This window comes from Schistocerca serialis, chromosome 5, assembly GCF_023864345.2.
Source record: "Schistocerca serialis cubense isolate TAMUIC-IGC-003099 chromosome 5, iqSchSeri2.2, whole genome shotgun sequence".
In the NCBI taxonomy this organism is placed as follows: domain Eukaryota; kingdom Metazoa; phylum Arthropoda; class Insecta; order Orthoptera; family Acrididae; genus Schistocerca; species Schistocerca serialis.
In genome coordinates, this window is record NC_064642.1 from 322,922,826 (window position 1) to 322,938,704 (window position 15,879).

At 36.3% G+C, this 15,879-nt stretch overlaps 1 protein-coding gene across 1 annotated transcript in view; it reads right to left on the reverse strand.

The window, feature by feature from the left end:
- The window catches only part of LOC126482394 (ER degradation-enhancing alpha-mannosidase-like protein 3), a 207,291-nt gene that overhangs the window by 39,933 nt on the left and 151,479 nt on the right, over nucleotides 1–15,879 (reverse strand). Inside the window, exons 15-16 of the mRNA XM_050106508.1 lie at nucleotides 6,968–7,153; nucleotides 5,275–5,394 (exon numbers count right to left, since the gene is read on the reverse strand). Coding sequence (XP_049962465.1) covers nucleotides 5,275–5,394; nucleotides 6,968–7,153 — 306 coding nt within the window. The remainder of the gene's footprint in view (nucleotides 1–5,274; nucleotides 5,395–6,967; nucleotides 7,154–15,879) is intronic.

The window sequence follows — 15,879 nt, forward strand, 5'->3', positions numbered from 1 at the left end:
AATTGGAAACTAGAAGGTCAAAATTTATAACGAATATGGCTATTAATTTCTGTATGTGAAAGTAAGTGAAATGGCAACAGACAGAATAAACAGAGGTAGAAAGTATTTATATCTCTTGCACAAAATGGTTCAAATGGCTCTGAGCACTATGGGACTTAACTTCTGTGGTCATCAGTCCCCTAGAACTTAGAACTACTTAAACCTAACTAACCTAAGGACATCACACACATCCATGCCCGAGGCAGGATTCGAACCTGCGACCGTAGCAGCCCTGCGGTTCCGGACTGCGTGCCTAGAACCACTAGACCACCGCGGCCGGCTCTCTTGCACATTCTAAGTTAAAATTTCTTGGTTGTACTACATTTTTTTACTGTTGATTTCATGTTATTTATTTGGTGATATCATGAGACAATGATGATAAATAAGACAATGTATTTCTGACCACTTCAATAACAAACTGTCACAACACATTTTCAATATGGGAATGGCAACTTTACAGTGACTGTGTCTCATCGAACAAGCATGACATTTCCAAAAAAGAATTGCAAACATGTTTCTTTTTAACCTTGTGTCTATTGTATGTGTAACAAGAATATAAAATACAAGCATACTTTGCCTAAAGCATGAAAATGCAGTTTCAAGAGTTACTGTGATGCCTACTTTCAAGAGGCCTCCATGTGAGGATGACTTTGTATTTTCTTTTAATGGCACTCGTTATTTGTTACTACACTACCAAAACATCACAACCACCTCCGAACTTATTTTGAATATTGTTATTTCAGTTTTTTTTTATCTTTTTAAATATGGGCTACGAATATATGCAGAAGAGATGGTTGGTTGGTTGATGGGTGGGAGTGGGGGTGGGGTGGGGGGAGGGGGGTTGTGGGGCGCAGGTGAGAGGGAACCCAACAGTGAGGTCATCAGTCTTACAATCCGAGGTCACAGATGAGATTAAGGGATGAACAACACCAGCAGAAAAGATGTGCACCACCCAAAAGCCAATGTTTTCAGGAAGCATCCATTGTACTAACACACAATAAATTAATGAAATAATGGCACGCAATAAAATCTACAAATTTCAGGAAAAATTTTTCTTCATGTCCAAGTACAGACTGTGACAGTTGTGTAGACAACAAATTAATAGTATGAATATAATAGAGGGAAACATTCCACGTGGGAAAAATGTATCTAAAAACAAAGATTCTGTAACTTACCAAACGAAAGCATTGGTACGTTGATAGAAACAATAACAATAACAAACACACACACACACACACACACACACACACACACACACACACACACACACACACACAAATTTCAAGCTTTCGCTCACAACAAATATTCAACAAATATTCAATGAGATAATGATCCAAAGGACAGAGGACAGGGAAATATGCAGGCCATGGAACTGGTCCTCCTCACGTCATGGTAGATACCAGCCACAGCATTTTGAACGTCAAGACTGAAATGTGCTGGAGCACCATCTTGCAGAAACATGTCCCATCTTATTATTGCTTGAGCACATCTTATAGTAGGCCTTGGAGGGTGTTCTGAATAAAATCTCTGTAGTCAGCACCTGCAAGACATGCTGGAAGAATATATGGCCCTACCAGATGGCGTCCAAATCCAGTTCACACATTAACCTCAGACTGCTGCTATTATCTAGCCTGTATGGCAGTACAAGTATTGTGGTCAGCTCTTACATTCTGGTTGTGCAGATTTGTTCTTCCATATCTTCTATATATTGCCTCATTTCTGATCAAACATGAAGAGACAAACAATGGACTGGAACAAAACTTTCTGACAGATTAAAACTGTATACTTGGGTAGCTCAGCTGGTAGAGCACTTGCCCAGAAAAGGCAAGGTCTCGGGTTTGAGTTCCAGTCTGGCAGACAGTTTTACCCTGCCAGGAAGTTTCATATCTGTGCACTCTGCACTGCAGAGTGAAAATTTATTCTGGAAACAATCCCCCGGCTGTGGCTATGCCATGTCTCTGCAATGTGGGAGCACTAGTCCTGCACGTTACACAGGAGAATTTCTGTCAGGTTTGGAAGGTAGGAGATTAGGTACCGGCAGAAGTAAAGCTGCGAGGAGGGGTCATGAATCATGCTCAGGAAGCTGAGTTGGTAGAGCACTTGCCCACTAAAGGCAGAGGTCCAGGATTTGAGTGCCAGTTCTGTACACAGTTTCAATGTGTCAGGAAGTTTCATATCACTGCAGCATGAAAATTCACTCTGGAAAAGGATTTGCAGTTTGTGCAACAAATCATAGGCAGAAGTTCTCCTGTGGTAAGTGATTGGCAGGCATAAGGCCTTGCACATGTCAGAGATGATATGGATACATGGGATGCTTGCGCATTATTCTCCATACTGGACTTGGAGATGTGCCAAAATGCCACGGCCATTTGTCTTGTGATGATATGCGGCTCTTCTTTGTCAGCCCATAGAACATGGTCTTCCTTGTCAGATGTCTGAGCAACAAGCAGGCTTCCTCAGCTAATAGTATGTGGTGCTATGTATCCTGTCTCAAAAACGTGATAATAAACAGCACCAAAGATTGCAGAACTTGACTGTCTTCATTCTACAAATGCTGTCTGATACAGCCATGAAATCTTGTGTCTTTTACTATTCACACAACCATACATAAAAATGAGGTCTGCCTGTTCACGAAATGAATATCCTGCCATGTTCGAATGAGATAGTTTCAGTTAACTCACTGCCTGTTGTACACATACGCAATTGGCATGTTGAAGGCAAATGAATTATGAATGCAAACAGATTTAAATGCATAATTAATAAACATGTTCTGTCTTCAATAAATAACTGTATTTATTTTATGGGTAGATTAGCATACTGATACCTAAATTTCTACACTTCATTTCTGAGGTGATTTTGCTTATGGCATCTCCCTTAGAGGCAGGAAATATGAATTCTCTTAAGCCTGCCTTCCACCACCAGTCAGTTACATACGGGTTGCTACTGAACATTATTTATGATTGCATTATAACTTATTCTTAACCAAAATAATTTATGTATCTGCATTAGTGTAGTTACTGCTAGTAGGGGAAATTCAACTGACTTTTTTATTAACAAGCAATATTTTCAGTAGTTAGATAAAACGATCACAGGACACGTAACGGCTGTAAATCAACACATTTAGAATAAAAAAAACAGACACAATGAAAGTAGTGTACTATGGATATTTCCATTCTCTTATAACATCTGTTTTATAAAAACAGATCTGATGATGGTCATTGTAGACCAAAACCGGTAATCTGTTCACAAAACATTTGTGTAAATTAAAGGAAACTTATTGTCTATACCAGTCACTGTTTTATTCGCAACAATGTCACAGCTTGTGGAAAGAGTAGTAGATTTTCTGGAAGAGCAGAAAATATTATCCACAGCACAACATGGTTTCAGGAAAGACTGATCAACTGACACAGCAATTTTTGAACTATTAAGTGAAGTACTTCAGAAACTAGACAATAACAAAAATGTCATTGGAATATGTCTAGATTTCTCTAAGACTTTTGATATCATAGATCACACAATTAGAGGAACATCTAACAACTGGATAAAGTCATACCTAAGCAGTCAAAAACAAGTGGTTGAAGTGCAACATCAAAATTCCATCAAACTCACTGAACACTATTCAAATTATGAAACCATTTAAATATGGAGTGCCACAAGGTTCAGTTCTGGGATCTCTTCTATTTCTGTTATATGTGAATGACATAAACAAATTCTGTGAGATCATCATTCAGTTTGCTGACAATACAAGTGTGCTAGTGAGTGGGAAAGAAATGGAAATGCCTCAGAAGTCTACAACAGAGACACTGAACAATATTGAAAACTGAAAATAAATGCAAGTAAGACAGTGGCACCAAATTTCTATAATGTGAAAAAAGGTGAGAAAACTGTTCAAATTCAGATAACTGACAAAGACCTTCAGAATATAGACAACATTAAGTTCTAGGGAGTATGGCTCCAAGATAACCTTAAATGGGGGATGCATATTGAAAAAGTCTGTAAGAAATTAAGCACTACATGCTACTTAAGGAGAACATTACAGAGAAGCTGCAACAAAGATTCTCTGAAAACTGTGCATTATACCTACATAAACTCACGACTGAAATATGGAATTATTTTCTGGGGTAACTCTTCTCTAAGCCAAAAGCTCTTTAGGCTACAAAAAATAATTATAAGAATAATGGAAGGTGTAAAATGGAACAAAACCTGAAGACCACTCTTTAGAAAGCTACAAATCCTCCCAATTAAATGTATATGTGTGTTTGAGATAACCATGTTTGTGAAAAAATATTCAATGGAAAATCCCAGTCTCTTCCAGAAAAATGAAAATACCCACTTGATAACACCAGGCAACAAGTAAACTTTCATTTAGAGCCCACCAACACTGCCCTGAATAAAAAAGGAACCCTGTATAATGGGAAAGTTATTTATAATAAAATTCCTCCACAAATTAAATCACTAAATGACCTGGCAAATTTCAAGACAACTGCGAAGGCATATTTGACTCATCACTGCTTCTATAGCCTCCACGAGTTCCTTCAGGAAGTTCACTAACGATTTGTGTCTTTGCCTTACTGATGTATCATATAAATGTTACTAGAACTTTGATGATTTACCATGCAAATGTTGCTGTAATACAAATACTAATTCTGCCAGTACAGTATATGCTCTTTCTGCTTTAAAATATCTACTCTTTATTTTTGTACAATATTTACTCTGTACATTGTAACTCAGTGATCATTCAATGTAGAAATAATGAAAGTAATGCAAATTAAAATATAATATATTTGGTATACATTAACTTGTCCTACATCAGAATGTGCTACTTGTGTACTATATGATTACCAGGACCAATAAAACTCAACACTACTCTACCCGGGCCATTTCACTCCTGGTTGAGTGACATCTTGAAAAAATTACTAATAATCTGGTCATGTGCCATTTCCATAAATCAATTCAGCTGAATGTTGGGATGATTTTTGAAATACAACCCATTTTCTGTTACTAACAGTACTGTGAAAGTGACATTCCTTCCCCACTGCTTCCCTAATCGAAACCCCACCCAAATGAGCAATCTTATTTCAGAGCTGTAAAATACACTGTAATGCTTTCCGGAAATAATGATGTGAGAAAGTAAGTATGCTTAATTTGAGATTTTCTCAGTAAACAATAAATCTAATAATTAAGCAAGAGTAGGATAACTTTACAATGCCTCTAAAGCACTGTTAATGCCCTTACCTTGTCAACAAACATGCAGTCTCCACGCTCCATAATTGCTATATGGCCAACAAGCTCTGAAGGGTTTACTGCATCCTGACACAATCGTATTGGATCTGCAATTGCAACCTGCCCCTTGATCTGGAGAGGGAAACAGTTGTTACTGTCAACAATGAACTACTAATATTTACATGTTTCCACAACAAATGTATTTTAAAATGCAGTGATTAAATTGATTTTTTACTGAAATAATCATAGATTCTTTTCTTTTTTTAGTAATAAGTTCTGAACAGATGGTAAGAGTGATATCTGATATTTAAATAGCTTCCAATTTCTTTTCTGTCTTTCAAAGAAGGAGAAAGTTCAAAACACTTTCTACAATAATGATAGTCTAATTCACTAAAGAACAGTGCAGTAGCTGACAAAAACCACACCATCTTATTAGTTTATAAGAAACTGAGATGATTTTACCAGTCATTAGGTTTGAGAGATGCAACTCACAATACAACCAGTAGCAACAGTAAAGGAAGAAATTGCAAGGAATAGGAAGAGGGAAGGATAAGTCACTCTGGACACAGGTTAAGAGCAAATGCACAAAATGCATGGAGGATAACAACTGATGCTGAATACAAAACTATCTCTCTCACTTTGTTCCTCCGCTCTTCCTCCAAGGAAGGAACCTGCGATTGTGAAAGTAAGTTTGTTTTCATAATTTTTGGTCTGTCTACTGGCTATACTGAAAGTCATACCAACTGACCAGCCTGTCTTCCTTTCTGTGGATTTAACACACTTCTGTATTCGATTATAATTGATTTACAAATTTATAAGATCAATTATTAGATCTTACATTACTACGGAAAAGGAAGTTGCTACTCACCATATTGCAGAGATGCTGGGTCGCAGATAGGCACAACAAAAAGACTGTTACAAATAAGCTTTCACCAGCAAGGCCGTAATCCAAAATAGATGACACACACACACACACACACACACATATGGCTGCAGTCTACAGCAAGTGAAGCCACACTGCCAGAGACTGCAGTCACGTGTGTGTGAGTTGCGTTTGCGTGAGAGTGTGTATGTGTGTGTCTGTCATCTATTTTTGATGAAGGTTTTGCTGGCCGAAAGCTTATTTATGACATTCTTTTTATTGTACCTATCTGCAACTCAGCATCTCCGCTATATGGTGATTAGCAACTTTCCTTTTCATAATACTGTTACATTCCATCCTGGATTTTCCATTGTCTGATTATTAGATGTTATCAACACCACCTACCCACCTAGGAAAGCAAAATTTAATTGTGAATGCAGTCATATAGAATGCAAAGCATTTATGTAAAATGTTGCAAACCAAAAAATTGTCCATTCCTTCAGTTTTTCTTTTTTGATTACAGATAAAAACTTCTGAAGAGTAAGAAAATGGCTAAAATGCACTAACAGATAATGGAGATGGCTAAACACAGATAGATATACAAGAAGTAATACCAGTCACAAAACTGATAATGAATAGTGAAAAAATAAAACTGTACAATCTGTTTTGCACTAATTTTAGAACAAGTAAATGTTTGGTAACAGTAGATGGACTGTTGGTACAACTGAATATTTTACCAGTTGTTATTAATTAAGACTTTTTGGGGTGGAAGATGTGGTACAAGGGACAAAAAAAGTATTATAATACAATAAGTTTTATTGTGTGTCACTTTTTTTTACACACCTTCTCTCCATTACGAAGTTCCTGCCCAAAATGTGCTGGGCCTGCATTCAACAGTACTCTTTCATTTTCCCTCTTAAATAACACTGCTTGTGGTGGTGCTTCATGCTGTTGACTTTGAGACCGGCTTAATTCCACCATCTCTTGCATAAACAATAATCCTTCTTCTGCATCAGCTTGGGATTGGGCCTGAAATAACAAGAATATAGAGTCTTTCTTCATTATGGTTTCTCCAGCTGTACTCAAAGTAGTATTAATTTTTGCCGCAATGTTTAGTTTTGTTATTTTTGATAAACTTGGTTTCTCTGACTAGAAGCAGCTTATTTTACAATGTCAAATACAAAAGTATAAGGACGAAGCTATTGAAATGGTTCTGAAATTTAGATAGAACTTTGATTTTTAATGCAAATGAAGCATTTAATAATTCTCATGGTCTGAAATTAGCTGATGATGTATAATAAATGTACAATGAAATAGAGAAAATTCATTCTAAAATTCAAAACAGCCAATGGGATAAAATGGTTTTAATCTTCAAAAAGGAAATACGCCGTATTTCCTAGTTAAAAAGGGACATTTAGTTGCTACATAACAAAGCTGAAAATAAGAGGAAAATTGTTAATGGAGTGTTGACATCAAAGTCATTGTATATGGAGCATCAATTTGCATTAGTCTTCTCAGAAGTGCAAAGTCTCGGAAGTGCAAAGAAACTGAATGCGGCCGCTTTGAAGGAAACATCCTAGCATTCACCTGAAAAGTTTAAAGGACCCATGACAGATCTATATTAGGATGCTTTGACGTGGATCTGAAACTAACTTTTCTTTATTATAAGTGCAGCATTTTAATCACGGTGGTATCTTGGTTGGTGTTATGAAAGGCATCCTGATACATTACACAGAAATCAAGACTGTATACATGTATGCCCAGACATGGGTGTTCCACCACAACTCTCTCTATTCTCCTCATCAAGCATCCAAAGTATATGCACAGAGAAGTTGGAAAACTATAATAATGGAACAACACATTGGTAGACACTTTTTTACATTACAAATGAGAACTATGATGTTTGTACAGTATGTGTAAGCCACAGTTATGTAACAGATATTTCTGGATTGAAAGTATTGGTTTCTCTTCAGCCCACATGTTAACTTTCTTAAATAGAAAAACCCAGTGTCTTATTACATGACTGTCAAGAGAAATAATGTAGAAACATCAATGCATGCCAGAATGTAGCTTACATTAAATTTGTGGTAAAGGTGTAATGAGCAGGAAAACACTAATTACAAAAACAAATCTGTGAAAAGGAAGTGTTTAACATATACAAGTCATTTTTAAAATAAATTCTAGTGTTAAATGTGAGCAGAAACTAGAATAACCAATTATTTTTTTGTAAAACAGTAAAACTGATTCTGCTGATGCTTATTACTGTGCCCTGGTGATGTATGTCATCAGAACATTTTTTTCTTCTTTTCTTTACAGCTTAAACTTCGTTCCTTTAGTGCTAAGTAGCTTATACTGTCCTGAAATTTATTTCAGTTTTACTGAGTTATAACAATGTGCACTCCTTTATGTTTGTGCCATCAGTTTATAGCTGTTCTCCTCTTTTCATGGAAGAAGGTACGAGGATAAACTGTGGCAATTTCCTTTGAGTGGGGGAAATCCTGACACAAGTAAAACCTAACTCCACATATAGTATGCCTTAATTGAGTCTTAACTGTTTTAACTCTTGGTAGTGCCAATTTGACTTTATAAAAATAAGTGAAAGGTAGTTGTACTATGATTCAGACTTTTGCACATACCGAGGAAATGGAAGTAATTGAAATACATGGTAACTAGCTGATAAATATGACTTCGACATTTTACGAAATAGCATGAGCATACATAAAGGATTCTTTTAACTTCAAAAGTTGCGTTCTGTAGTCGGACTTGTAATGCAGCAACTAACAGATTGCTTTTCTCATATAATATGTTCTACTGCTTTGCTTCACAGGTACTATCCAGCTAGTGACAGGAATCTGGAACTCCCACTCCTCTCAGTGGCAGTAAGTGAAATGAAAATTTGTTTGTCAGAAATCCATGCAAACTGACAACCTACTGTAGTGCCAATTTTGCAATGGGCAGCACCGTAAAAAGTGAACAAAGAAGGCATACAAAACTGATACAGGCAAACTATATAATGGAATTATGCTTAAAATCGTCAGTGCAATGTAAGAAAGTAAATGAATTTTGTCTTTTATAGATGAACCAAAGCAATTTTATATATGATATCATAATTAACAACATACCCTCTAGAAAAACCAAAGGGTGGTTTAAACAATGAACTGCTCACTAAACCGAATATTTATTGGGCATTACAACTGAAAGGCAAGACATCTGACAGTATAGGTGGAACATATAATTTTAGTGCTTTCTGTACATTATTATTTTAAATACTTTCCTTAGTATTAACAAATAAGAATGTAGGTAAGCCTTCAGTATGCTGCCTACCATGCGGTATTCTAACAGCAGCTCAACATTATAAGATGAGAACAGTTTCATGTAAATTATTATATGTATTTTAGCATCTTTTGCAACCAAAATAATACCTGAGCTTTAAGTATTGGAGTTACAGAGCACAGCTGCAATGATGCCCATTTTCATTTCCTTTCAGCTCCTTCTCCTTGAAGTCATTACCATAATTTTTATTGATAACAAATAAAAATCACAAATCATGATAGGCAATGATACAATTAATAGAAGAAATAGACAATTTTAAAGAGCCAAGAATAGATATAGAGTTGTGGGACATTCTTCTGAAACTAATTATCATTCTACTGTCCAGGGTAAGGAAGTTGACAGTCAATAATGTGATCAATAGATCTGCTGATGTGTTCACCTATCACTTGCGGCATTTCCTGGGAAGTTTTTCCAGTTTTTACACAGCTTAATGAATGTGAAAACTATTTGCTGTTTACCACTTAAAATGGTGTTTGATTGTGTATTTCATGCATTGTTTAACAGCAGTTATCTTCTTTCAAAATCTTTTTGTAAATGATGCTAATAATGATAAGAAACAGTATAAAAAGGAAGAAAGATAGAGCTTCTGGTCATGTCACTGTCAAGTTAATTAGAGCTAGATCACAGTAATTTAGGGGAGCCACAGAAAACCAAAGTACAGATGGCCAGATGAGATTTGAACCCCCATCACCCCTTCAAGCACTACGTCATATGCTCAGTCAAGTAGTACACAGACCATTACAAACATGTCTCCTAATAGCAAAATATGCTGACATTAAGTGCCAATCGATGAGCAGTAATTCAGTTACGAAACATGTAACACATACTAGAGAAAAAAAAGAAAGTTAGGACTGGCTTATAAATAAACAAAATCACAGATGAGAGTGAGAATGATATTATTAAAAAATTAAAAATTAACTGAATTCCTTGCTGTATTTACTGCCTGACAATTACTGGATGTAATTGTGCAAAATGGAACCTGCAAATACATACTTTAATTCTGTATGTCTGTGTTTTGTAACTGAGTCTAGAAGACTGTTGTAAACTGTCTGCAATACGATTTGCCGAGCCAATTCCCCATTTGCTAGTTTATATTAATCCTGTAAGCAGCATAATGGAAAATTGCATGAATATCTCCTTATATAAGGAAGTCAGTTTGGAAAGTGTAGTTGAGAGAAAACGAAATGATATCCAAGAGATAGATAAAGAAGCAGTGTGTTGTTCTTTGAATATAATATACCTGTCACAGGTCACAACTTATGAAAGAAACTGAGAAACCATAAAACAAACACACAAAATTATATGCAATGTCACCACTGTGAAACACAGAAATTCAGGGGCAGCAGCACATCTTCAACAAATCAGTGTTTCAGTGGAAAAAAAATTAAGTTAACTCTGATGAGGGGTTGGAAGTCATTATTAGAGCAAAAGCAAAAGAAATGTTTTCTTTTCCCAAGCACATAACAAGTAGTGTGTAGTACAAGCCATTAAATAATAAAAAGAAGTATGGAAATAATAAATGGTCAAAAGCTGAGAACAGAAAACAACAGTATTGCACTAGCCTCTTTCTTTGACAAACTTATGAAAATTCAGAAAAATATACAAAGCAAAATGCCAAGCAACAGACAATTTTCTTCCCACAGAACAGGATATAAACACTTTCCTTGTGTCAAATTGCTGCACTGAGCTTTACAGGAACAAGTTGGACCATCATCATGTATGGTGGCGGTGGTGGTGGTGGTGGTGGTGGTGAGGAGGAGGAGGAGGAGGAGGAGGAGGATGAAAGGCAGGAGGTGGAAATAGAAAAAGGAAAGAGCAGGTCTTCTATGCTTTGCAGTGATGCTGTATCCAAAATGCCAAGAATTATAATAAAAAACATCCGTTCAAAATAAAAATCTTAAATGACACTGGCAATATATGTTACCAGTTCTTGGAAGAGAAACAAACTGGAACAGAGTTGATGTGCACCAATGTTTAAAACATTTTGTTGAACCTTCAATTTTCAGAATTTTGAAAAATGCCTTCATAAGCAGAAAGATCAGGAAAACTGAAGGGCACAAAAATCATTCCAATTCCTCCATAAAAAGGCATGAAAAGCACTAGAAACAGTCCTAAATTATTGTCTCTTATCCTTCATCCTTCATATTTCCATTCTCCACATGAAGAAATTTAGGATGAGAGCTTCAAAAGTGCACAATCAGCTGGATTTTGTTTTCCTTTGTAAATTGTACCATCAGCTCTGCTCCTGCTATCCCTGTTTCAGTTACTGGTAAGTGAATATTCCTCTCTTGTTGAAAATATTGTTATAACAATATCTTAGATCAAGAGTTCCAATATTAAAATAACTGTTCCCACACATTCAGTGATACGGAAAATGACTTGTATGATTTTCAGTGCTTTCTGCCATACTGCAGCATTTGGGTATACGAGTGTAGCAGGCCGTAAATAACAGCAATATTCCAAGAAATCTTTTGGAGAAAATTTTATTAGTTTCAATTTTTTTATTTTGTAGTGTAGATTACATTTTTTAATCATATTGTGGGCTTGACAACCAGGGAAGTGATTTGGCACTGAAGTTGCATTACAGGCCACAAACACGAATAAGAAGAATTATATAATCAGGTTTATCGCAAATGGTTATCATTTTATTTGTCTTCAACTATTTTAACTCGTTCAGCTCTCTTAATTACAACACAGTTTTGAAGATTAATTTTTGTAGCCAAAAATTTAATTAATTAAAATTTCTTTAATAAATAAGAAGCCTTGACGGTATTACAGTAGTTACCATGCAACAAAGCACGTAAGGCAGCGAGGCACAGTTGCAAGAGAAAGTGCATCGAGCAAAAAGCTAGCAAATAGTATCATTCTGGTGATATGTCTGTCTCTCGCACTTCAGGGTACACATCGAACATTCAGTGTTGACTGTTGTGTTAGCACATGAACAGTGAGGGCAACAGTAACTCATGTTTAATTTTTTAATTATTTATTTTTTAGAGAGAAAATCAAAAGCAAAATAATGTTCTTGGGTGAAATATTTGCCAGTTGCTGGGAGTTGGGTGCAAAGAGGAAGAGGAGGAAGAGGAAGAGGGAGGGGGGCTGGGATGCACTCCAAAGTATTCTGTATCTACCCCCCTCCCCCCCCCCCCCCTTTTCTCTCTCTCTGAACAGAGTAGATGACGACGTTGTTGGGTACAGGCTAATTCAGTATCAGAAACTTGAGAATGAGAAAAATGTTAAAATAAATTACCCTAGTTGTTCATTGTATTAATACATGTATTATGATTAAATTTTTGAAATTAAGAGTTGGAGAGTTGCGAGATAATGTATTCTGTGCTTTCATATAGCTATCACATATTTCATAAGTAATAACAGTAACACAATAACAATAGTGCAGAATAGTACACCGCAATTCATGGATAGTACAGTTCTTAAGAAACAGTACCAGTATTTTAAACTGATATCCTTCGAAATATAAGTAGTGGATCTCGACACATTCTGGTTACCTTTATTTTCTTATCAAACTTTTATTGGCATGTTGCTTTTTTGATGGTGTTATCAAGACCTTTGATTTGCAGAGCACAACAGGACTGATACTGTTTCCCTTCACAAGACAACAGCAATCACCACACTTGTTCCTGTTGCAGAATTTGTTAATTAAGACAACAGTTTCTGTTTTAGAAGTACTGAAAAAAGACCAACACAATTTCTGATATCAGAAGACAACTATTACTGTGAAGACAAACATTTTTCTTTAGAAGATAAAAGGTGGCTGTGCACCACACTACTGAAGAAAGGAAGTCATTAGAGATGAAGCACTGGCTAGTTGGGACAAAGATGGAAACAAAATTGACCATTACTTTGTTGAAGGGATTATCACAACTTTCATTTAAAGTAAAACACACATCAAGATGGCCTGGTGGAGATTTTAACAGCACTTCTTGGGAATATAGATCCAATGTCACAACAACACTGCCATCTCAATTGATCATCCTACTAAAAGGAAAGAAGAAAGAATCAAAGATTACAGTTTACAACAAGGTCATTAGAAACAGAGCACAAACTTTGATAAATATGCAGTTGAGACTGTAGTAAAACTGGAAGTGTGACTTAAAGAAGATATTTACGCAAAATTCAAGCCTACGAGTGGATTCCATGTTTCAAATGGAAGGTGGGCGGGGGTTATTACTTGAAAATTCTTTTTGACCTGGTCAACCTGAAAGAAGACAAATGCTGAAAATACTTCACAAACATGAATACTAAAATATCGTACACCAGCATATTCTAATGTAGAAACTGAATATGAAACTAGTTACTGTGAAATTTGTACCACAATTGTTTATTGTTTAATATTAATATCATTGTGTATAATGACCTGAATGATACTGCAAAATGAACTACCTTTTCTTCCTAGAACTGTGACTGGTGATGACATGTATCACAGTTGTTAACTGTTTAATATCAATATGCAACGTGACTGAAGGATACTGCAAGATGATCCACATTTTCTTTCTAGAGCTGTAACTGGTGATGAGATGCCTTATGATTTAGTACGAGGTATATGAAACAGCAGTCCAGCCAATGAAAATCATCACCATCACTGAGCCCACAAAAGACATGCTTTGTGAGATTACACATTTAGACAATGCTCATTCATTTATTTGATTGTGTACAAAAGACTTGTACCACCAACGTTAACTGACTCTCATGACTTAAAACTTTATTATTTGAGGAGATTACGCAAGACTATATTTTGCCGACTGATTGACGCTGAGGTCAAATTACAGCAGACCACAAAAAACATTCCAGTTGAAGATCTCCAATAATGTTTCCAATGGTGGCACTGTCATTGGAACTAGTATGGTGTATCTAATGGAGATTATATGAGATGAAAGTATCTGCATGCGAAATTAACATATTTGCTTTAAATATTCCAGTTACTTTTGTTAATTAACATTTTTGTTTTAAATATTCTAGTTGTTTCTGGATACCTCCATAATTGTTCAGTGAGTTTCCTTCTATCTATCTTTTTTCTGTCCAAAAATTCAGTATTCCACATGTTGTCTTCAGTCAGAAGACTAGTTTGATGAGACTCGCATGTTAATCTATCCTGTCCTGTGCAAGCCTCTTCATCTCCGAGAAACTACTGCAACCTACATCCTTCTGAATATATTCCTACACTCTCTCTCTCTCTCTCTCTCTCTCTCTCTCTCTCTCTCTCTCTCCCCCCCCTCCCCCAACACTAAACTGGTGTCCCTTGACGTCTCAAAATGTGTCTTATCATTGATCCCTTCTTTTAGTCAAGTTGTGCACCAAATTTCTTGTCTCCCCAATTCTATTCAGTGCCCTCCTCTTTAGTTACATGATCTTATTCTGGAACATAAAATTTCAAAATCTTCCTTTCTCTTCTTGTCAGAACTGTTTATTGTCCATTTTCACTTCCATACATTGCTGCACTCCAGACAATACCTTCAGAAGAGACTTCCCCACATTGAAGTCTACATTTGATATTAATAAATTTCTCTTCTTCAGCAACGTTTTGCTTGTCATTGCCGGTCTACATTTTGTATCCTCTCTACTTCAGCCATAATTTATTCTGCTGCCCAAATAACAAAACTTATGTACTACTTTAAGTGTCTTGTTTTCTGATCTAACTCCGTCAGCATCACATGATTTACTTCGACTAAATTCCATTACCTTTATTTTGCTTTTGTTGGTGTTATCTTATATCCTCCTTTCACGATGTTGTCCATTCTATTCAACTGCTCTTTCAACTCTTTTGCTGTCTCTGACAGAATTACAAAGTCATCATCAAACCTCAAAGTTTTTATTTCTTCTCCCTGAACTTCAATTCCTACCACAAACTTTTGTTTCATTTCATTTTCTGCTTGCTCAGTGTGCACGCAAAATAACATTGGGAATAGGTAACAATCCTGTCTCACTCCTTTCTCAACCACTGCTTTCCCTTCCTGCCCCTTGACTCAGAGAACAGTGTCATAACTGCCATCCCATTTCTGTACAAATTGTAAATAGCCTCCCCTCCCCCTCTGTATTTTACCCTGCTACCTCCAGAATTTCAATGCTATAAATAGTACTCTACACCCAATGAAAATTGAGAAGAGACATATCTCCAGATTTCCTGGCAGATTAAAACTGAATGCCGAATTGTGACTCGAACTCGGTACCTTTGCCTTTCACAGGCAAGTGCTCTACCAACTGAGGTACTCAAAGCACAACTCATGACCTGTAGTAACAGCTTTGCTTCCACTAATACCTCATCCCCTACCTTTCAAACTTCACATATGTTCCCCTGCAAAACTTGCGGTCTCAGTCTGGCTCACAGTATTAAGCTGCCATGAGTTTTCATATCAGCACACACTCCACTGTAGAGTGGAAATTCATTCCGGAAACTTTATTCTGTATGT